The 22,956-nt window shown below is 43.3% G+C and overlaps 3 protein-coding genes across 3 annotated transcripts; 1 reads left to right on the top strand and 2 right to left on the bottom strand.

Annotated features, from left to right (window-relative positions):
- Nucleotides 1–342: 342 nt before the first annotated feature.
- On the bottom strand, nt 343–3,483 carry mmachc (metabolism of cobalamin associated C). Its single transcript, XM_084547790.1, has 5 exons — nt 2,959–3,483; nt 2,480–2,677; nt 1,801–1,953; nt 1,536–1,712; nt 343–1,427 (listed from the first exon to the last, which is right to left on the bottom strand). The coding sequence occupies exons 1-5, from the start codon at nt 3,046–3,048 to the stop codon at nt 1,245–1,247; spliced, it is 801 nt and encodes a 266-aa protein (XP_084403916.1). The 5' UTR covers nt 3,049–3,483; the 3' UTR covers nt 343–1,244.
- Nucleotides 3,484–4,192: 709 nt separating this feature from the next.
- LOC311490804 (uncharacterized protein) lies at nt 4,193–11,129 on the top strand. Its single transcript, XM_084548509.1, has 11 exons — nt 4,193–4,237; nt 4,500–4,542; nt 4,721–4,881; nt 4,999–5,080; nt 6,239–6,413; nt 6,595–6,668; nt 6,797–6,873; nt 6,961–7,061; nt 7,148–7,236; nt 7,320–7,460; nt 8,447–11,129. Exons 1-11 carry the CDS (start codon nt 4,232–4,234, stop codon nt 8,611–8,613), a joined length of 1,116 nt encoding a protein of 371 aa, XP_084404635.1. The 5' UTR covers nt 4,193–4,231; the 3' UTR covers nt 8,614–11,129.
- A 95-nt stretch (nt 11,130–11,224) lies between these two features.
- On the bottom strand, nt 11,225–22,369 carry LOC311490657 (uncharacterized protein). Its single transcript, XM_084548268.1, has 5 exons — nt 21,830–22,369; nt 18,495–18,710; nt 15,159–15,671; nt 14,047–14,204; nt 11,225–13,369 (listed from the first exon to the last, which is right to left on the bottom strand). The coding sequence occupies exons 1-5, from the start codon at nt 21,897–21,899 to the stop codon at nt 13,325–13,327; spliced, it is 1,002 nt and encodes a 333-aa protein (XP_084404394.1). The 5' UTR covers nt 21,900–22,369; the 3' UTR covers nt 11,225–13,324.
- Between the last annotated feature and the right edge of the window lie 587 nt (nt 22,370–22,956).

The following is a 22,956-nucleotide window of genomic DNA, read 5'->3' as shown; positions in this document are numbered from 1 at the left end:
TAACCTGAACTGAACCGCTGCTGCTGCAGGGTGGCAGACAGGCAGCACACTTAACCCCTCTGTGCCCACATCTGTTGTGCCCCTGCGTCTTAAATAAATAAATAAGTATTCATAAAAAAAGAAAAGGCGTATAGAACTGTGTCCTGGGCAACGGTGTTGTGACAGAGGGTTAGTCACAGTTGAACGTAGTCAGTCTGTCACCAGGCTCGAGGGCAGAGGCAGCTCACATCTATAATGCATCAAGCCGAGTGTCAGGTAAACTGGGGACAGCCAGAAGACAATGGAAAGACAAAGGAAGCAATAAATGCTGGAGAGAGGTGAACGGACGGATTTATTGCGGAGTGCAGGAGAGTTGCAGTGCTCATCATGCATATGAACAATTTTGGCCAATGAGATGAGAACTGTAGATGCAATGACATTGCTTGGGACACACAGTTTTTATATATTGTCAGCAATTTAAAAGAAGAAACCCACAACAACAAGCAAACAAAAACCCCACAAGAAAGTCATTCCTTTCTCCTTTCTTATGGAGAACAGACAGGGACAAATAAAGTCATGTGGTGCAAGACCTGTCAAAAACATGAACCGTCAAAACATGAACTGTCAACACTAACCGCTAAACTCTCTCAAGAACAGCGGAGACCGTTCAGTGTGATATGCCAGCCACGCTGATGCTAAGAGGACAGACCTGGACCTGGTTGGTAATGTTCCTGACCAACTCAGACACCCAGAGATTGTATAATAAGAAAACAACAAATAGGCTTATTAGAAGGACTTACCTTCAAAACATGGCAAACTATGAATTATGTTTAATTGAGAGGTAAAGGCTACTTTCAGCCAACAATACTTTCACCATAATTTATCATCCATTATCAAGCAACAGAGGCACTTGTTGTCAAACCCAAAACAAAAACGGATGTATTTTAAAAGCATTTTACTCAAACAGAAGCTGCACTGATCGTGTTTCTCAGAACACAGCTATGAGGAAAGCTGTCTATTATTCATGAAAATATATTTATACTTTAAATGTATGAACATGATGGTAATCATCATAGCAGCAGACCAGAACTGAAAGTGAAGAATCACGTATCCCAGACTAGCTTATGTCAACATGTCAGCTCAGGCGTCAATATGTTGCAGGTAGATCAGCGTTTGACCCAGTATTAATTAAAGCTTGGCAAGCAGCTGAGGTTTGTGCTCGGAAAGGATGAGCAACGCTTCCCCAATTCAGCCGATCTCCTCTTTCAGCCGTGTCCGCCCTCCTGACTCTCTGCATCTGAGGTGGGATCAGGTTGGTCGTCTTCACTTGGCACAAAGCCCCAAGTCTTGAGCAGAGCAAGCCGCTGAGCAGGCGGGGTGGCGAAGTAGTTCTTCTGTTTCTGGGAGTAGGTCTGGACTGGAGGGATAATGTCTCTGTAGCTCCAGTCCTGAAGACGCAAAGCGGAACACGGAGTGTTACACTGACACGGTCAAAACAGTTACTGTCAAGTCATGATACCACAAGTATCGCGACTTAAAGTGCTCGGGTCCTGTACCTGCCAGCGAAAGTTGAAAGCCTCCAACAGCTGTATCCGGTCCTCTCTGGAAGGCACACAGTCGGGAGGAGCAGGCTGCACCAGCTCAGAGCCCACCGTCACATCTGCAAAAACCAACAGGGCTCTGATGGCGAACCAGCCCCCGAACCTGGGATGCACACACACGCCGAACATTTTCTGGAGACAAACAGACACGCAAAGCTGAGGTGAAGAGACGGGAAGGGAGAGGGCGCAGGGAAATTAACTTAATCGAGAGCATAATTACTTTTTCACCCCAGGGTTGGTCTGTGACATTAGACTGTTGGTAGTAAAAAGTTGCTCCAGATACGTGTGCAGCAGTCTGCGCCAAGAACTTCGGTTTCCTGTTGGGCAGCATCTCGTAGTCGTACCTCACATCCACATTCTGTCCTGGAAAACACTGCAGGGCAGGAAGAGGTAAAGGAAATATTCTATGTTATAAATGGTTACATTTTCAATTCTATCCCTGATTAGATTATCCCACATCCTGATATTTAATCTTAGTTAGTCAGGGCTTAGTGCATGCGTAGTATTGTGTGTACAGATGATCGTGGCACCATTTTGAAATTACTGGGATGTACCAGACAACACAGTTTGTTTTTTTCTGAGGTCTACATCCACAGGTACAAATTACTCAGATGATTTCAATCAGCCTATCAGAAGTTTCTGTGACAACAAGCTGTTTAAAGAGAGAGTCAACCGACTGTGTATAAACTACTGACCCAGTGGGATTGTGATATAGTGAATAATCCGTAAAAAAACGTCTATCTGTAAACAATTTCTGTCGTAAAATGTACTTATGTCATGCGTTAAGTAGATGTCTTGACAACTTGCCAAAACTATAGTTTCATCAGCCTCTATCCCCAACCAACCATACAGCCATATCTCTATTTGTCCTCCCCTCCGTCGCACACCTCCCCTCTCACCTGAGAAACAGCAGAGGTGACATACTGCCTGACACACTGGTCTATGGGGTCAGACAGCCCCTGGTAGGCCTTTCGCTCCAGGAAGGGCAGGAAGGCTTGTTCAAACATGTCAGGAGTGCTGAGCACCACCACGGCCAAGCAGTCATCGGGGTAAGTCAGGTGCAGGGATGGAGGCAACACTGCGTTATACCAACCAATCTGTGAACAGGGAGGGACAAACTGTCAGAGAAGATCATCTCTCCCATCAGAATTGTGTCACTAGCATCATCTGAGTACATACAGTAAAACTGACAGATTTGATTTATCCTATATTAGTTGTAACATGTATTATAACAATTTATATAGGCAGCATTTCCTGTTCCTGAGACTGCTGGTCAGTGTATTAAACAGTACTGCTCACTCTGCCTCCTGGTTTACCTGTCTCCTACCTGTTTTGTCTGTTAAAGCTTCACATTAGATATAAATAAATGTCACTATACCTTTAGAGGGTACACTTCAAATCCCAGATGTGTTAGACAGCTTTCTAATTGTCCTGTTATACTTTTCACGCTGCCGCAGGAAGCCGCCATTGCGCTTTCCTTCTCAACACTGACCTTTGGATTATGGGATATGGTGTCCTTTAGCTGGTCGACGTCAGAAGCTGAGTTACGCTCTTGGTTGAATTAAAAAATGATTAGCTCCGATTAAACGACTGGATTAAACATAAAACACAGGTCGTTTTATTAAGCAGGAACACTGAGGGGCTACCCTCCGTAATTTTGTGAACGAAGATAAAATAAAAAAATCAGTTGACGCATGAACAACAATACCCAGAATCCCTTGTGTGCCTACGTCACACGCTGCGTCGTTATGGGCTCCTGGATTTAAAAGTGAGGTCGCAGGGTTTTATGTGAGTAGCTTCATTAGCCAGCTAGCAGAAATGTCTATATTTGTGTCGCAATTACATTTAAAAGAGTCGAAGTGGCAGCATTTACGTAGTTAACAAAACGAGACTATATTAAATTATTTAGAGGCGATATATATATTTTTTTTCCTGACAACCAGAACAGAAACGTTATGAACGTTGAGAATAAAAGTCGTCGTAAAATTCCTGCTAACAGACATTAGCTTAGGTTAACAGTAAGTCAGGGTCTGCTGTTTAACACTTGCTCTGCCTTTATTTTTCGTGTCGGTGTGTTGGTTGAGCATTTTGCTATGCTTTTGTGAGGAAAGCATGAGCTGAAGTATATGAACAGGGAGGACGCATCGTTACCTCCATCTTAAATCTATTAATGGTGCTCCTGGAAACTGGAGAGCCTCTCCCCCCCTCCGACGACCTGTAGATCAGCTGAGCAGGACCTTAATATAACCAGATAGCCCTTATCTCACACTCTGGCAGCAGACGCGTTTACCTGTGTAGCAGCTGATAAGCGTCACTAAAATGTGCAGGTGCACAGGCCTGCTGAAATCTAATCTCCTTCAAAGTGTCAGAGATCTTAAGTCAGGTGTTACCTCACTGACCTGTCTCTAAAGACGTCAAAAGTTACTGCATCACTCTCCTGCAGTGTTGTTTTTTTTAAAAAAAAAAAAAACATGAAAGCGCACAACGCATTGAGTATCTCTTTGGCGATGATCAGTAGTGATGTAATGTTGTAATACTGATCAATAAAGCACTGGCAACTTCATGCATTTACTTTCTAGCTCAACTCCGACATGAACTGGGACAATCAGCTGAGCTCCATCCTGTCAGTAGCAGATGGCAGCGTTGCAAAAATGAGGGTGAGTAGATTCAAATATTCATCTTCTATATTAGCCCTACATAAAATAGCATAAACATATTTAAAGGGACATTAAATGTTTTTTGTTTCTGTAACCGCCTCCCTTTTATGTATTTAGTTGTAAGTTGTCATTATCGTAGCAGCCTGTAGGTGGCAGTAATGCTCTACTAAAGAGGTTCAAAGTAAAGCTGTGCAGAGATGGTGAGAGTTCAAAAACACCTTTTGGATTTGGAAGTTGTTTTTTTTTTTTTTTGTCTCTGCAGGAGAGACTGAGGTCACCGGGGAAATTCTCCACAGTAGGAGAAGGTGGGTGAGCCGTTTCAGATCTCTGAATGTGACTGAAACGTTGTTTATTTATATTTAACTTCCCCCCTTTCAGACGTTGCAAAAATACACCCCCCTACAAAGAGCTGTGGTTTGAACTCATTTGATGTGATTTCGCCCTTTTGTGAACCAACTTCCACACACGCCTCTTCCGCTCCAGGTTTGTTTCCACTGAGAGAGAGCATTCCTGGTTCAGGTTTGGATCCTCCTGCTCTTCCCCCTCAAGGCCCCCTTCTCCGACGGCCTTCCCCATCTCTCAGCCCTGGTGTGCAGTGGGCAGACCTAGCTGCTGTCCAGTCACAGCTCCAGATACAGAGCCAGGTGTGTGCTTTTTGCTCAACAGTAAACATTATCATCCCCTATAGCTGTTATTCACAGTATTGTTAAATTTTGGCAGTAACGTGGTTTCAAATTTCTGTTTCCGATGTCTTTTTCAAGGCGATTGAGTCCCTCACTCAGAAACTCCATGATGTGTTAAGAGAGAGACAATCTCAGCAATGTCACATTCAGACGTTACAAGGTAACCTGCTGCTGCACCATGAACTACGTGCCTCAGTTTAAACTGGGTCAAGTTATCCTCTCATAAACAACTACGTGTGAGTCCTGTTAGTGTCCACTATAAGAAAGGAACTCCTATCAAATTCAACACTGGTTAGTTTGGCCACACCCAAACTGAGATCACAAGATAAATGAACAGGTTGTTGTAAGTGATCCATGGTGCCCTTCAGTTTAAACAAATCATCATGCTATTTTTGTAGTTGTATTCAGTTTCAGTTCACAGAAAATGTTATTTTCGCACATCCGCTCATCTTGATACAGTACCTTTTAATTTTTTGAATCACTCGTGTCACTAAAACCAAAAACTCCTCCTCCTCCTTATTTTGGTTTAATGCCTCAAGCACATAACGTAAAATACATTTAGGCTGCCTTCATCTGCATGAAGTTTTGTTTTAATTTCTTTCCTCGCTGACATTGAAAACGCTTTTAATCAACTTTATTGTGTTTGAAATACTCAGCAGTGTATTTACACTATGTATATACTGTAAATGGGCTAATTAGTTTAAGAACTGTAAGCGACAAAGACTGGCAAATCTTCCTATCTTCTACTTGGAGTTATATGTATACTAGGTAGAATCTATTTAAATAACGTGGAGAGGCTCTAGACATGATTCACTTTGGCATTAAAAACAGTTCGATCCACTGCCTCCTACCAGTATCAGTTAGTTCGTCTCTGGGGAGATGGTGCTGAATGGATTCAGTAGCTGAATAGTTGAGGCAGCAGGAAGCCAGCCGATTTACGGGAAAATATGCTCTCAATATTGTGAGCCATAAGCAATTACAGCAGTTCATCACATATTTAGTATTTCTGCACTTATTTACATTGCGTACACTTACGCGCCGTAGTCACATTTATGCGGCATTTTGGAAATGAGTAAATGTAACTAAATGTGTATGATGTGTGTAAAAATGCTGCCTCATCCATGTCCTGAGTTCAGATGCAACCAGAACTTGCTCTCCTGTGCCACCCCTGCTCACTGTCCACCCCTCTTTTGCTTAAAAAAGACAGTCATAAGATGATTCATTCATAATTAATGGTATTAATAAATTATTACTTGTCCACAAGGCTGCCGGAGTGGAGGAAATGATTTACTCACAGTAACCTCCTCTTCTTCTCCAGAGGAAGTTCACAGGCTACGTGAGGAGCTGAGGGACAGGGACATAGAGAAGGAGGAATCCGGGAGTCCGGGAGCAGAGAGAAGGATGGAGCAATGGAGGCGAGAGGTTGGACGTGAGCTGAGCAGTCTGCGGGGACAAATCAACCGAGCCACGTCGCTAGGCAACTTGGAGGAGAGGTGCATCAAGGGTGGACCTGGCAGACTAAACTGATGATAGGTCCAGCCCAGTATTGACATGAAAAATGTTTACACCTCACAAAGAATTTTTAAAAACATTGACTGTTGTTGTGGGTGTCAGTTTCATTTTGAGAAAGTTAACAAGACAGTGTTATCACAGCTTTTCTTCCTTTGTCCTCAGCTTCAGCTCAAAGCTTCGCAGAGAGGAGCTGGAACACCTGCGGAGAGAGTTAGACCAAATGAAAACACGGCTAAGTGAGTCACATCATGCACTCTCATTGATTCAGCAGGACCGCACACGTCCTAGCCCACTGCTGGCCCGTAAAAGGAGAAGCAAGCACAATCTTGCTCACAGCCTCTGTCCTTTCTTTTTCTCTCGTCAGGGAGACAGGAGGAGGACATGCTCCTCCAGCAGGCAGAGGCCAGGGACTCCAGGAGACAGTATGAACGCAACTGCAAGGTACACACACCTTGTATGTGTTTGAGGGTGGGTTTGTGGTTTGTATTTGTTCAGATCCTTAACCTTTCCTTTGTGTGCTTTGTTCAGATACTGGAGGAGCTGACAGACGGCTACAGAACTCACAGCACAGATCTGACAAAGACTCTCTCTCAGTATTCTCACACACAACAAGAGGTCCATCAGATCAGGTACACGTGTGAGCATGTACATGTGTGTATGTGTCTTGGTTATCTTGTCTTTCAGCGGATTGCATACTGTATGTTGCATTTAACAGAACCACCGTCTCAGAACTGAAGGATGAGGTCAGGAGTCTTGTTCTCAGAGAACGTCAACCGGCACCTTTGCAGTCAGCGCACACGTCAGGTAAGTGTCTCTTCTTTTCTGGCTCTCTCATAGACGCATAACCAGCATAATAAACCTATTTCCGTGTGTTCTGTTCATTCCAGCGGCCTCACCACTTCCTCACAGCCGTAGCAGAGTGGTCAGAGTTAAAGAGGCCGACTCTGACTCGGAAGACTTTAGCCCGTCCCCGAGTCTGGCCGAGGTCAGCTCCGATGATCTGTCATGGCTGGACGACAAAGACACTGGTAGGAATTTGTGTCTTCTGAATGAAAAAAAAAAAAGCCTCCAAGTACGTACAGCGTGCTGAGTCATCGTCAACGCGTGTTTTCATGATGTCATTTTCACAAGCCTTCTGTCCACCTACACGGACAGCAACACAAACATGTCATGACAAATGGATCGCACGGTCCAACAGCAGATGGGCACAATCTTATGACGGTTTTGGCAAGATGGGACATGTAGTTCCCTCTCCCGTCCCTCCCCCACACATCTGGCTCAGCCTTCACTCTGATTCAGCAGGAGAGCACTTCACTGTGTTTGCCATTTTACGGTACCAACAGTCAGAGCCTAGCTGTCAGCTTCTCCTGTTTCCAGTCATTATGCTAAGCTAAGCTCACCGTCTCCTGGCTGTAGTTTCATGTTTCGTTATTGATCTTTTCATCTAACTTTAACGAATAAGTGCATTTTGAAAACTGTTTCACTAGCTATATCACGAAGGCAAAGAAGACGTGTGTATGAAGGCAAGATTGCAGAAAAAAAATAAATAAAATTGGGTTGATAAGTAAAATAAAAGAGAAGGGAATAATCTGTAGATGTGCGCCGTTACTGTGAGCAGGTTTGCAGTCCCTCTGTTCTTCCATCTGCAGATAAAGCTCTCATTTCCTCTCCCAACAGTCTCTGTAAAGCCTGCCTTGGGAAACTTGGTTTTCTTGTGTGTTTCAGTCTGAGCTCATGCACTGCTCACCCCTGAGACTTACTGTAACAGAAGGCCGATGTTCCCGGAAGAGATTGCAATCTCTGCTCTAAATGTTTCCCAGAGTGATTTGGCCTCATGAAGCCCGGATAATTTAACAATTGTATCCACACGCACGTTCTCATACTGTTACGCAGTTGTTATGGGAAACATTTAAATGTCTGAATGTCTTCCAACCCAGTCCCACATGGTAGCACGGCAAAGAGGCACTCACATACACAAGTTAACTGCTCCTTCTCTGCTCTTAATGTCTGCCAGCTCTTCATCAGAAGCCACGAGTACGTCTGAGCGTTCAGTCCAGACGGAGTGACTTTGCTGGCCCAGGATCAGATCTGGAGGATGATGATGAGAGCAATGGTGATGATCTTCTGGATGACGACGCTGACCCAGATTTAGGATCTGACCTAAGTCTCGATGACCTCTGACCTGTTACATGATGAAGTTCTTGGCAGACTTGGGAGAGCATTTGGCAGCGAAAAGACATTTCTTATTACTCTAACGCACTACCTAAAATATTACCATTTTCATTTTGTTTACCGACACAGTTCAGATAGACAGCTCTGCAGTGAACACCAAAACTTTAAAAATAGAAGTAGTCCAGATAACACAAACAGCCATATGGCTTATTTCCTCTGTGTTCCCACGAGAAGGGGAAAGAAAACAAAGGATGGCAAACAGCAGACTTGGCATGGCAACCAAATCACATACACAGTAACCACTAATTAAGTTCTAGCATCATTACTGTTGCTTCACAGACCTGTTGGGATATGAATAGTATACACAGTTCATACCTTTACAATAACTTTTTGTTACTGTGAGGAGCTCTTAGACAGTTATTTATGAGGGCAACAGAAGTGTTGGCCTCAGGACGGTTCACACAATGTATTGTGTTAAATTGTTTTAAGTTTGCTAAAAGTGTGCAAATCACCTGAATGTTGAGCATATGCTAATTTTTAAAATTTGTTTAAAATGCTACTAGTGAAAGCAGTGCTTTACCTCAGTATTACCACATAGTTGATAACACGGTTGCTATGTGTGTTTCCGTTACGCTTGTTAGTCATATCTGCTGTTCTTTGGAACATCTAAATAATCTGCTGTAACTGTCTCCACACGTATGGACTGATGAGTCTGTGGACCCACCGAGGAGTCAGGCAGCTGTTTAAAGAAGTCTTTGTATGAGCGTCGCTTTCAAAACACAACTTGTTTTATGACTGAAGGCCTTTGTGGCAGTAAAGAAGCTTTTTTTTTTTTTTTTTTGTAAGGTGCATTATTCCTCAGTGTAAGCTACACAAAGAATGTAATGTTTTAATTGTTGCCACTCCCTCCGCTCACATGATGTGCGCTACTGACAATAAATTATGGGTCCTGCCAGGGTTAAGGACAGAAGCCCTGTGATTGATCTGCTGAACCACAAGGTTAAAAATAGTCACGTTAAGATTTGTTATGATTATAGATTGTTTTGGTTAGTAAAGGTTTGATGTGGTTAAGGTTTGGGCAGGACCCGTCTGTCCTCTAAGCTGCAGCAGGATCCATAATAACACACAACTGATCACTTAGCAGTGCAGAGGTCAGCAATCTCAGTGCTTAAATTGCCTTAAAGCTAGATTGTGTTGCCGTCGAAATCTAATACACTGTAATACGCATATTCAGCAATTTTCTTCTCACCGTTTGGTAGCTGTCTCTCCAGCGTGTATGCCTGGAAAAGTCCTGGATCTGTAAAAAGTGAATTGGACAGAACGGCATGAGCCAGCAGATGGCCGAGAAACCAAGCAGCTTTATATAAACTGAAAATTAAGGGCTAGGCGCCGTGTTGACATTGGAGAGACTTTTCAGTTTCCCTGTTGCATTTTGATAGGACAGGAACATTCATTTCACAGAATCAAGATAATGTTGTTGCAAGATATGATGTTTAATCAAACTGTCACAGCTATTATCTGACTAATGTGGCTTGCTGTTGTTGTTCACTCTCTCTAGTGTTGTGTTGGGAATGCACATCCTTAAATGGAGTGGGAATGGTTGCTTACTCCAACGTTGAGGTGTTACTTTTTAATTAATCCATTTGTATTAACAGATAAAACCTCATGTTACTTGAGATTGAAGCATTTTGACCACTTGGTTTGGTAAAACAGCAGGTGTGCACACCCACAGTAACTTTCCTCTTTAAAAGTCGAGAAGTTACAGTACATTCTTCACTGTGGCAGAGTAATGGATATTTAATGGCTTTTATATCCTGACATAATGCACACTTTCCCCGAGAAGGAATCTGATGAGGGATGGGCTTTGGTTCCTGGTAATGCAGCTGAGGTGGAGACAAAGAGGAATCAGAAGCCATTAACGTTTTGTCAAGGCGCCAGTGCCCCTCCACCTTCGCTGCGATCTCTGCACACACACACGGCTCGGTTAAGACAGTCAAGGGTCCCTTTGTGTTGTCATGTCTGACATGAATCACACTGTGCTGGGTGAGGTGTCTAGCTGTTAAATATTTCAGCTTCCAGACACCCCCCATCACAGATCCCAGACCACAGTGCAGAGCCACGGGGAGATGACAGGCAGGTTGGGTGTTCACTGGAGTGCATATGTGGAAGCTTAGGTAATAAAATTTACCGCATACTATCCAGCTCATCTAACATGACAAATTGTCTCCCAGATTCTTACTGAACAACAAAAGACATAGAAAACAGTAAATAGCACAGAGCATAACATTTTCACAAAGCTCTTCTAACACTGTCCTTGTATTGTGGCTGAAGAGGAATCTAATGAAGAAACGGCTCATCTATTTGTTATTGTGGCCACATAATGGCTGATGAATCAGACCTTTTTTACTGCCGTTTTATGGCATTTGCCAGGTATTGTGCAGTGGCGCTGCAGCAAAGCACTGCACTGATAGGTTCACTGAATATCTGTAAAAGAAATGTTTGACTCCGACAATAAAAGTGTTAAAGCAGGAGCTTGATTTTCTGTTGCAGCGTGTTGACATGATAAAAGTCGTTTGCTGTGATACTGAGGTCTAAAATAGGAATAAGACAAAATGCCACGGATGGTTCCAAAATGCCTTTAATCATAAATCACCAACAGTCCATGATCCACATCGGGCACCAAAGCCTGTGTGTATTCTTTTAACACTTAAGAAATAAACAGTAAATTATTGAATTATTTGCATGGTCACCAGATCACAACCCAATTGAACATCAGTGGGAGATTTCAGGACATATGAGCCACAGCCGCCATGTTGACCAAGTAAAGGAGTAACTTCTGGAGGACCGGTGTATTGTCGTATGGACGCTGTATGTAGCATCAGTGCTGGAAGAGTACTGAATCTGTTCTGGTGGCTCATCAGACAACAATTAAGTTGCATTTTCCTTTAACTTGGAGTTGTTGGTGGAACAAAAAAATAAACAGAGTGCAGTTTTAGCTCAAATCTAATCCACCTCATGTCAGTATGTAGACTTTGGTCTCTATGAAGAGGAGCTACATGTGTTTTTGTGTGTGATTCTGTTGTCCTGTATGTGTCACACATCCACTTATATTCTCCTGTGCATTTGCAGACCACATATACAGTAAGGCTCATGCACAGTGTAATAAGTGAAATATCTGTGAACTTACTAAATGAAGTGAAGGTGTTGTCAGGCCAGTCCATGTAACATTTTGCCACTTCATTAGGTACACTAGTGGAAACTAATGCATTCGCAGTCCTGCGCTAAATCTTAGCATCATGAAGGTTATGGAGGAGTTATGGAGTTATTTTGGAGGCTGTGGTTTGTGGTACTATTGCATTGTATTGTGCTGTATTGACTGTTATTTCTGACAATCCTATTTTAGTCAGTGGGCTAGGCTAAATAATTAAATCCTCCAAAATGATCATACAGTTGAATCCCAGAGATTTAGTGCATGGCTCATACATAAGAATCTATTTATTTTCACTAGTGTACCTAATGAACTGGCAAGTGAGTTCGTGTCTAGCAAATGTGCTAAAGCAGGAACTAAGAGGAAGAGTTTCATAAAGACCTTTTTGCATGATGCAATCATCAGTAGTATTTACAACACACGGAGAACAATTCTAACGTTGTGTGGAGAGGCCATTGGCCAACTTCAGTCCGCAACTGTCACTGTAGGAAGGAGTGGCTCTATGTGAACACGCTCAAGGCTAATCTTCAAACACAGGCAAGTCAGAGCAGATACCAGCCCCGAGTGTGTGTTTAAATGGGCATCGTATGAAGCACTGGAAACGACTGGGAAATTTGAAAGTCAATTTGTGTGGAAAATAAATAAATTGTAGTTTAAGAGGTTCCTGTAAGTGTAAGGCACTCTCTCCTGGACTAAAGAGACCCCAGGAAAGAAACAAAAAACGTATCAAAATTTTGGCATAAAGGCAGCAGGACCAATAACATAGAAAAAAAAAACCAAACAACAAAAACATTGAATATTCCCTGCAGTGCCTCGACATCATACATCCCCCCCTAAACAGACTCACACACGTGCGCACACACACCTACAAATGTACACCGCTATGTTGCCTATGTACACGCACAAAACTTACTTTTTCTCATACACAAAAATATTTTTCCATTTTTATTTTCTCCACTCCTGCAGCAATGTAAAGTGCAACCTTGTTAACACTATAATCAGACTGTTGGTTCATTTCCTTTTTCCTTGCCTTCTAGTCAGGGCGCCGGCCTTTAATTTCTGCCAGACTTGAATGAAAGAGTCTAGCAATACAAGGATCTGGCAATCTGGATCTAGGTGTAAACCACCAGAGTGATGGATGAAGTTGCCTCCTACCCTTTTCATCTCTAGGGAAATCAAATTATATTATACAACCCCAAAAGATGGGCTAAACAATACGCAGTGTACAGTCCTGAACAGAGCCGCTGGCCTAATTTGTAATTACAGACACCAAAATAGTTTTTCCAAAGGGACCCATCATGGGTATTGTCTTCATTGTCCATTGCAGTTTCACTAATGTCCTTTCTTACATGTCAGCAATCTGGATAAATGAAAGCAATCCAGAAACGTGCTTCCACCTACCCAGGGTCCTTTCTTTTTGGTAAAGAATTAAGGAAGAAAGGCCGGGTGAACAACCACAGTGGCCTGATGGGAGGAGGGTATTTGGGCGCCACAAGTTCATCTGTGCCTCTATCAGTAGCTGTACATGGACAAGGGTGTGTCTTCCATCATATCATCCTACGCAGGAGAAATGGAATAACACAATAATTACATTAAGGCTCCATTTTCAAACGTTGAAATAACTCAGTATTTACAAAGGCTCTTACTTTTGAATTAATAACTTCACAAGTGGTTGAAAAGATTTACTTTCTTGTCGAGAGATTGCTGAGGAAATTATATCTCTCATTGTTAACCGGCAGCTGGTTATATTAGCACAGCATAAAGACCTGAATAATAGGGACACACCTGACCTGTCTCTCAACGAATCCACCTGCCAGCTCCTCAGAGTGTCATTAAGTGGCATGTTGTATCACGTTTGTTTTATCCACAATAAATCAATTTGTCTGTTTATGTGAAAGAGTCTCAAGCTGGTTTTAATTCTGGTTGGAGTATTTGTGCAAAGCTAAGCTAACCATGACTTCAGAGTGATCTCAATCTTCTCGTCTAAGTCTCGACAAGAAAGCCAAAAGCGTTTTCCAAACAGATTAACCATCTTACAATTCTTTTAAATGTTAATAAGTAACTTTAATAAATTACTGTGTATGAAGCCTAAATACCCATTACATATAGGATTGGATTGGCACAGTAGAGGGAAATCTCCAGTAGGGCTAAATGAGTATTGACTCTAAAAGTATATCACACATCTGTGCTTAACAGCATCTGACAGCGTAAACATTTTTTTAGAGCGTGCTCACCATGGGTAGGTCCTGCAGCCTGCGGAACTCAGGCCGGTTGTCTCTTCGGCGCAGTTTGAGGAAGAGGAGCAGCGTGATGATGACAGCAGTGATGATGAAGGCTGACACCAGGCCGGCCAGGAGGGGGTCCAATGTGGGAGAGTCGTGGACCATCGTCGCTGGACCAGAAACACAGGGGACACATGAGTGGGGCCCGTCTTTGCCTGAGTAAACAAGCTGGCAATGCTGGGACGGATTTTACTTTCACCTAACAGGGTAGCAGAAACGCAGCTTCTTAAATGGCTGTTTAAAGTTGCAACCGCAGCCTGCGGAGTGTAGCTCGGGACAGAAATGTCAAACAGGATGATGTTAAACTTGCCTGTCTCCTTGAGGTCGCTGCTGATGTATATCTATTTATAAGCCTTAATTTCAGAAGAATTAGAATTGTAGTAAAATTCTTTCTTTCTTAAAGTCTGTCTCTGTGTTTGTGTAATTCTGTACAGGAGGAATTTGCATCTGCAGTGTATTTCTGTATACACTGAAGATGTTGCTATGGAAGTGTGTTTTTGTAAACTTGGCCTTTTTCTTTTTTTTATTTCCTCTGGTTGAAAGTAACAACGACCACAGAGCAGCGAATGCTCCCTATTCCTCTGGCTAATGGAAAGAGGCGAGGTGCCAAGCTCCTAATAAAACCACACGGAGCGAGACAAGCAGAGAAAGAGATTTTTAGATTTTAACAGTAGTCAAGCAGGCCGGACAACAGTGAGCAGTTTATCTACTGCTTTCCTCTCTGTTTGGACTGTAGTCTGCAGCTATATAAATCATTGAGAAGAACAGGCAGAGGGGCAGAAGAAAAACAGAAGTCCCATGACCGCCTCTGTCCCTTTCCCAAACAAGCCCATGATTGTGGCGTGCTTGGTGGTGACAGTGCTCGCAGAAGACGCAAACGAGTGATGCGTGGTGTGTGTTTGTGTCTGTGTGTGCAGAAGCAAGGGCTGGCTTGTGCTGCAAAACAAAGAACAACGTTGCCTTTGTTGTTTAAGCCAACTCACTTCTGGCTCTGTCAATAACCAGTCAGTAAATAGTGCAGAAAACAAATTCATACACCAGCACAGAAGGTACTATGCACTTACTGTCACCCTCCACGTTGAGCTGGGATGGCATGTCGGAGTGGGTTTTAGCCTGAGTGGAGGGGCTGCTCGTCGGGTTGGTGGTGGTGGACTTCGGGGTGGCTTGACTGGAGGCCTCCAGCTTCGGCTGTCCATGAGATGAATCGTTTGTCGTCGGTTGAGAAGTGGAGTTCTCGTGAGAGGGAATGGTAGCGACCGTAGAATTGAGCTGGGCGCCGGCAGCGGTGTGAGCAGTTTGGGGCGGTTCAGGCGTGGAGGAGTGTGTGTTATTTTGATTTGGCTGGCTTGGTGAGTCAGCAGGCAAAGCTGTCATTGGGTGTGATGTGTTGTGATTTGGTGAGGACACTGTGGTAGGAGAAGCGTGAGCCGTGAGTGTGGTGCTGGTAGAGGTGGGTGAAGGGGAAGTGTGAGGGGTAATAGAAAAGCTCTCAGAAGTAGGAAGTGCAAGTTGGGACAGTGTTGTGTTTTTGTTCGTATCGGGACCGGCAGCCGCTGGGTGAGAGATGTTGTAAGTAGCTGCAGGAAGACAAAGAGCAAGTTACCATCAACACTGCAATTCTACCGGGAAATATTATTCTACCATCCAGAAATATTGAACATGCCTAAATAAAGTGAGGAATTAAAAGGCCATTTTACATAAATTACAAACATCCTTACACTGTGACACCCAGCAATGCAGTTAGCTTAGTTTCATATATTTTTACATATGCTGCCCTCAAACTCATGAGCTTGTGGTTATGACAGGAAGTAATACACACAACTTGTGAAAATTTCCACTTGGGTTGTTGCGAATGCCACAAGAGGGTAAGTCCATGTGAACACTTGTGAACACGGTGAGCATGACCCAATTTGAAGGCGACAGTTTCCTGCCTCTACCCTACACACAATGTGGGGGTGAATAGGTCTTTGAGGGCATGAGAGATCCTACACCTATTTGTGTTCATACCTTGCATTAAAATATGTCTCCACATGTGTTGTATGCAGATAAACACCTACATCATTTGGGGCGCAGCTACTGTCTCTAATGGATCTCTACGTACTGCTGTTCCGGCACCATGAACAGCACTGTTTGTTGTGTGCGTCATGACATGTTGATATGATATAAATTGCGAAACAGGATGAGCCTCTTTCCATCACTGAAAAGTCCGCTCCGACGTTAGTTACAAAACTTAGATTAGCGCCAGACTGTGACGCCATCACCACATCACATTAGATTCTGTCCACTGCTTTGTCTCATGACCAAACACCCAGTATTACCAATTAGTATCAACTCCCATTAGCCTCATTATACAATACATGGCTCGTCCATTTTGCTGAAATTTCCTTGCATCAACACAAAATGGTACTCAGTAGTTTGTATGGCCCCCACGCTCTTGTGTGCCTGCCTGATAATGTCGAGACATGACGAATGGTTTCCTGGGGTATCTCCTCCCAGATGTGGTCCAGGGAATCACCAAGCTCTTGGACAGTCTGAGGTGCAATCTGGCAGCGTCGGATGTACCGAAACATAATGTCCCAGAGGTCTTCTATTGGATTAAGGTCAGGCAAGCATGGGGACCAGTCAATAGTATCAATTCCTTCATCCTCCAGGAACTGCCATATGTGGTCGGGCATTGTCGTGGACCAGGAGGAACTCAGGACCCACTACACCAGCGTAGGGTCTGACAATGGGTCAAACGATTTCATCCCGATACCTAATGGCAGTCAGGGTGCCGCTGCCTAGCCCGTAGAGGTCTATGCTTCCCTCCATGGATACGCCTCCCCGGGCCATCACTGACCCACCAAAAAAACAGTGACACTGAATGATGTTACAGACAGCATAACGTTCTCCACGGCTTCTCTAGACCCTTTCACGTCTGTCACATGTGTTCAGGATGAACCTGCTCTCATATGTGAAGAGCACAGGGTGCCAGTGGCGGACCTTCCAATTCTGGTGTTCTATGGCAAATACAAATCAAGCTCCGCGGTGTTGGGTACAGTGAGCACAGGTCCCACTAGAGGATGTTGGGCCCTCATGCCAACCTCTTGAAATCTCTTTCTGATTGTTTGGTCAGAGACATTTACACCAGTGGCCTGCTGGAGGTCATTGTGTAGGGCTCTGGCAGCACTCATCCTGTCCCTCATTGCACAAAGGAGCAGATACCGGTCCTGCTGATGGGTTGAGGACCTTCTACGGCCCTGTTCAGGTCTCCTAGAGTAACTACACAGCAAACCTTTTAGCAATGGTACGTATTGATGTGCCATCCCGGAGGAGCTGAACTGTCAAAAATGTCACTGGCCTCTACCAGTATAACCATTCCTGTTTTGGGGGTCTTCCCATTGTTGACCCTCTTGCGCAGTTAACACCCCCCTCTGCTACTTAACTGATCAGATCAATATCCCATTGGCTTGATGCTATACTCTGATTAAAACGTGTTCCTTTAATTTCTTTGAGCAGTGTACTTAGTGCTTATCAGGAAATGTCAGTAGGCTAACACTCATACAGAAACATACAAACGTTGTAAATCATTTCACCATCTAAACATCTGCTAGCCTGGCGGTAGACTCTTAGTTTTGATTAGCCGTACATTTTCCTTTCCTACAAACATCGCAAATGGAAATCCATTTACCTCCTCTGTATTTGGGTAAAGCCTGGAGACTAAAAAGTCAAATATGCCTGAGCCAGGACAAATATAACTACACCTATCTGCCTGTACAACTGCCACAAAAGATACCAACTAAACTAAACCAGAATCTAAAAGGGTGCCTGTCTGTGAATATGTAGGTGTGTGTGCGTGAACGACGGAGGGAGGGAGAAAGCTCGTGGCTCCGGGGGGAGTATTTCACTTCCACCTTTCTCACTCCCCTGTGAAAAGTCACACAGCATTTAATCACTTCTCTCCTTTCTCGACACCATCTGAATCACTTCTTAGCTAACTTTTCTCCTTGACGTTGCTCTCACAGCACAGTGCACCTTATTTAATCAAGGCAGCGTTCTACTCTGTGCTCTACTTTTTAACGGTCTAGTCTGAGCTCTCTGCCTCTGCCTGTGTTGTGTTTGTGCCCATTAACCCTGACATTCGCTCTGTGACCCACTTCTGGACATGGAAAAAGGTGATAAGGACTGTGTTAAATATAGCTATTCAACGCTGAGCTGGGCTTCCTGCTAAATTCTTCCTTGAGTGTGACAAATCATCCCTTCTGGCAAACCTCAGACAGACAGACAATAAGTACAACATTATATCACCTTTTTTGAGCTTTTTTGAGTCCAACATTGGCTCATCACATTTCCTGCACCTTAAGTGTGCCATTTAGTTTTCTCAGCGAACACAAGAAAAACTATAAGAGTTGCATAGTTACCGTTGTCCTTGGACGTCATAGAGATGGTTTCATTTACTGTAGATGTGTTGCTCAAACTGCTGGTGCCATTATGGCTTGGGTTTGCGTCAGCGCTGTTCAGTGTATGACTGGTGAGGTTTGGGCTGGAACTGGGCACAGGTTCAGCAACTGAAGCCGCAGGAACTGTCTGAGGATCACGAGATCCTGGAGTAGGAGCTCTAGTACTGTGGTCACCAGCTGATGGGATAGAGAGACAAAGCAACATTTGACTTCCAGGTCATACGTAACTTATTCGATATTTTTTTTTGCAACAATTTTTCTAAGGGTTTAGGCTGTCTCCTGTCTTTTTATATAATCCCAGATTGACTCTATGATATTGAGATCAGAGCTCTGTGAAGGCCGTAGCATCTACCGCAGGACTCCCTCTTCTTCCTGTCATGGAAATACCTTTCCACAGCGATGTATGCATCATTCATCCGGGAAGAATTATCTGTCTGTGAATACATTACCTAGCAAAGGAACACAGCACTTTAATAGAGTTTCCCGATCGGTACAACCACAGTCTTGTATCAATCGGCTTCACCAGAGCGAACAAGGTTTTAGTGTCTTGCTAGAATTGGGGAAGCATGTTATATTTAATTTACACATCTGTATTTTCTCTTGCATAAGGAGGTAAAGACTCTTTACAATGTAAAGTGAACCAATATTCAACCACAGGGTGATGTTCCCTTCTTTAGAATTAATGGCCAGTCAGACCTTGTGGCGTTCTGACCATCAGGGTGAGAACAACTAAAGAGTCTGCACAGTCACATCGTCGCTAAACAGAACTTCAGACTACGGGATAAAACAATCGACATTAACTTTGCGCGGCTTCGACCTACGGCCCATATGAGAGCAATTTTTGGTCTTTGAAGTAATGTCATTTTAATGAAGGCCTTCAGTCTCTCTCACTCTCTTCCTGCTCTGCCTTCATGTCTTCGTCATCACTGTCTGTTTCTGTTTCTACCTGCTTTCCTTTGATGAAGACCAGATCACTAATGTAATGTAAAGTCATTACCGTTCGGTAACACACTGCCCTGATGCCTTTCATTACCTCCATAATCACTCACACAGCACATCAGCACACACCGTGAAAGAGAGCGAGGTAGCGCGAGAGAGAGAGAGAGAGAGAGAGAGACCTCTTTGAACTCAAATGATACCAAAACAGACACGCTCATAAATAGACAGAGGTGCTTGGCTGTATAATACTGGCCTTGTTCTCTCGCTTTAGCTCCATTACAGCTGCTCAGGCTAAATGCTGGAGGAGTGGGCTATGTCTGTTTTTGTATATATGTGTGTTTCTATATATGTGTGTGTGTGTGTGTGTTCAGCGCAGATTCATAAAGAGGGTCACTGTTTCCACTATTGCACTCGCCTCTCTCCAGATATTACTCACAATCTTTCAGGCCAGTGCAGCGTGTACCTGGGGAAATAGCTCCAGCTCACTTCTTGACCCTGCCAGTGAGACGAACAGCCAACCGTTTCTCTGCAAACAGATGTCCGCTGCTTCAAGTGCAGTGATACAGAATGCCTGAGACCGGTCTGACTGATCCAGTAAAAATCCCATAAGCACTGGTTGTCGCCGCATGTGATTCGGCTGACGTTTGAGTCAATAATACCACTAATTATTTGGAAATGAAACCGCTCGGTGGGTGCTGCACAAGAGCTGCATATCTCTAGGTTCTCATCTTCTTTTCCAGTCAACCTTTTGAGCACATTATGTAACTGCAGCTGGTTATTTAGTTATGTTACATATTGTGGCATTACCACCGCAGTGAGTGAATGTGCTCTGAAAATCTCCCTAAAACATAATTCTGTATTTTAATCATATTTCAACTAATTGTAGTAATTCCAGTTTTAAAAAAAAAAAAAAAAGTAGATATATAGGTTGACAATGAATGATGAGACATGAAATGGATTATTTTTAATTGTCACTTAAAGGAAGCCAATGAAGCCTAGGTGTTTGTATGACAATAATTTGCCTCAATGTAACTGTGCAGTTCTGCTTCATATGACTCTGTGCTCTGGAGTTATTTCTTATGAGACACGATAATGAACTGACGTGCGGTTGCTGATTAAAATCTCATGCCAGTTCTTATCTGTGAAAGTTCTCAGTAATCTAAGTAAAGCTATATCAAAAGGAAAACAGACCACAAGTCCATTTCTTTGGACATGCTAGTTATTAGTGGACATCTTTTATTTAAAGTTTTTTTGGGGGGGGGGTTGTGGTAGGACCTTTTTCAGTTTTGTCAGTTTGGTCTGAAGGACCTGTAATTTAGAGGACTCGTGTTCCTAAAAGAGGAAGAAAGAAAACGATTTATTAATGGCAAATGAGGCCAAATGAGTCGAGAATGGAAAAAGAAAACGTTTTCTTTGCTGAGAAATTTCTGGGGGATTTTTACTGTGAGTGTTGATACACTCACATTTCTCCCCCTCCTCTTCACAGCCATCAGCCTGTGTGGTGTCAAGACACAGGAAATAAGGAACCTGCTACAGCTGCACCGCTTTAAATCTCCTCATAAAATCTAGATACTGTACTGCAGAGACAAGCCAATTAGCATGGAGGCAGTAAAATGACAGCGAGCTGCTGCACATAATTGGAAGTGTCATTTATCTCAGTGTACTTCCCTGTTCATTTACAGCTAATAAATGTTCTCCAGAGAAGCCATGCTGTTTTCTCTTCATTCCAACTTCAGCCCCAGGAGCTGATGCTACAGTTCAGCTCAATAAAATCCTTTGCAAATGTCAATAGTCTCATTTTCCTTTTTATGTGACGGGTAACAAAGAAAGAGGAGGAAGAGCGACGAAAACAGGTAGTAGAGAAAACCGAATGTGGTTTATAGAGAAATACAGGATGTGTGCAAAGATGTGCAAATGTAATGCAAGCAGAAAGCGGAAGGGGTTGGGGGATTGATGCTTGAATGTAAAGCATAATATTTCAATAAAGCTGGTGACAGGTGTGCTGGAGTTTGTCCACTTGAGGGTGGACTGAAAGAAACACACAAGAAGAACTCAGATGTTCACGGCTATCCGTCTACTGGATAAGAAAAAGAGCTCAGTCAATTTACAGCCTGACAGAGAATGTGAGAAGGTGTAAATCTCAGTCCTAGAAAAACACCCACAGGTGTCAACCAACAATACAGTCTATAGTGTGTTCACGGGAGGTTGGTGTGAAAAAGGAGAGACTTGCGTGGTATAGTTAGTACACATTATCTTTAAATATTGTACCACAAATGAATAGTGTTTTAATCAAAGTAACCAACAGTCCAAAGTCAACAGATCGTAGTGAAAGTGATCATAAAGAAACTGCCACCTACTATGGTCAGCGGTTCCCAAGTTGATGACCAGAAGCGCGCAAAGGGCAATCCAGAGTTTGGTCTCCATCATCTCTGTCCTCTGGCTACGCAGGAAGAAGAAAATGACTATAGCCTCAAATGTCGTTTTGTCTCGTCTTGTTCTCGCAGGACTTCCCTCGCTCTCTCTCGTTGACTGTCCGATTCCAGACTTTCATGGAGTAGTTTTATAAATCCTAGGCCTCTGTTTACTGTCCTACCCGATGCGGACGCACAAACAACGGTTCGGCCAGTGTGTGCGTGGCTGGAGGGACTGAAGCGAGTATGCGTCCAGCCTGACAGCTCTCTCTCTCTCTCTCTCTCTCTCTCTCTCTCTCTCTCTCTCTCGATACAGTGCCACGTGTTCTCTGTTCAAAATAGTCAGTGGGTCTGACTCTATGCCATGACGCGCATTCAGTAGGAAGACAAACGCCTACCCACGCTGCGCATAAGAACATAGACTAAGCAATGTATTGTACAGTTGATCAACACAAAATACAGCCAGTCATCTCAGCATTTATGAAGGTCACACAAGAATGAATCGTTTTTATTTATAGGCTACTTAACATTTTAAGCTCTAAACAAAGGTTGAGTCATGTCGTTATTACGCATGAATATTAAGATAGTCATGTTGTTCTTTTTTACCTTTTAATGCCGTTGGCCTATTACATGTATGGGTTTATTGATTTATTAATTGAATAGATAAATGGCTAAAACTGAAATATCAGAGACTGTGAAGAAACTATTCTGCACACAAAACAAGTCTAAAGGCTGAACGGTATGGAGTCCGCCCTTGGATTATCGGCCAGCATTTTAAGAATGAACTCCTTCCTTTGGGTGTTTGACTCGATCTTGAAGCAAGAGAGTTACTATCATCCTTTTTTTGCATGACTGGCGCTTTTTATGTTACCTTGGTGTGATATCTTCACTGGCCCACGTAAGGGCGCTGTTGCTCTACAACTGACCCCCTCCAAAAAACAAACATGAAGTTCTGAAAAGGTGTTTATATACTAGTATATGTTTAACCAGAGACCGTATTTCTCACACATCGATTTTTCATTCACTCTTATTTAGTTTCAGTGAAACCGATACCGACACCAAAAAATTCAGTT

This window comes from Chelon labrosus (genome assembly GCF_963514085.1).
Source record: "Chelon labrosus genome assembly, chromosome: 7".
NCBI lineage: Eukaryota > Metazoa > Chordata > Actinopteri > Mugiliformes > Mugilidae > Chelon > Chelon labrosus.
The sequence above is the reverse complement of the archived record's forward strand: the minus strand, read 5'-3'. Positions and strand labels throughout refer to the sequence as shown.

Excerpts from the sequence above, each read along its gene's own strand:
- mmachc (XM_084547790.1), bottom strand. The coding sequence starts at position 3,048 with ATGGCGGCTTCCTGCGGCAGCGTGAAAAGTATAACAGGACAATTAGAA. Across the intron at positions 2,678-2,958 it reads TTGAAGTGTACCCTCTAAAG|ATTGGTTGGTATAACGCAGT; the intron begins GTATAGTGACAT and ends CCCTGTTCACAG. Across the intron at positions 1,713-1,800 it reads ACCAACCCTGGGGTGAAAAA|AAAATGTTCGGCGTGTGTGT; the intron begins GTAATTATGCTC and ends GTTTGTCTCCAG.
- LOC311490657 (XM_084548268.1), bottom strand. The coding sequence starts at position 21,899 with ATGATGGAGACCAAACTCTGGATTGCCCTTTGCGCGCTTCTGGTCATC. Across the intron at positions 18,711-21,829 it reads CTTGGGAACCGCTGACCATA|CTGGTGACCACAGTACTAGA; the intron begins GTAGGTGGCAGT and ends CTATCCCATCAG. Across the intron at positions 15,672-18,494 it reads TATGACGTCCAAGGACAACG|CTACTTACAACATCTCTCAC; the intron begins GTAACTATGCAA and ends GTCTTCCTGCAG.
- LOC311490804 (XM_084548509.1), top strand. Across the intron at positions 5,081-6,238 it reads TCACATTCAGACGTTACAAG|AGGAAGTTCACAGGCTACGT; the intron begins GTAACCTGCTGC and ends CTTCTTCTCCAG. Across the intron at positions 6,669-6,796 it reads CCAAATGAAAACACGGCTAA|GGAGACAGGAGGAGGACATG; the intron begins GTGAGTCACATC and ends TTCTCTCGTCAG.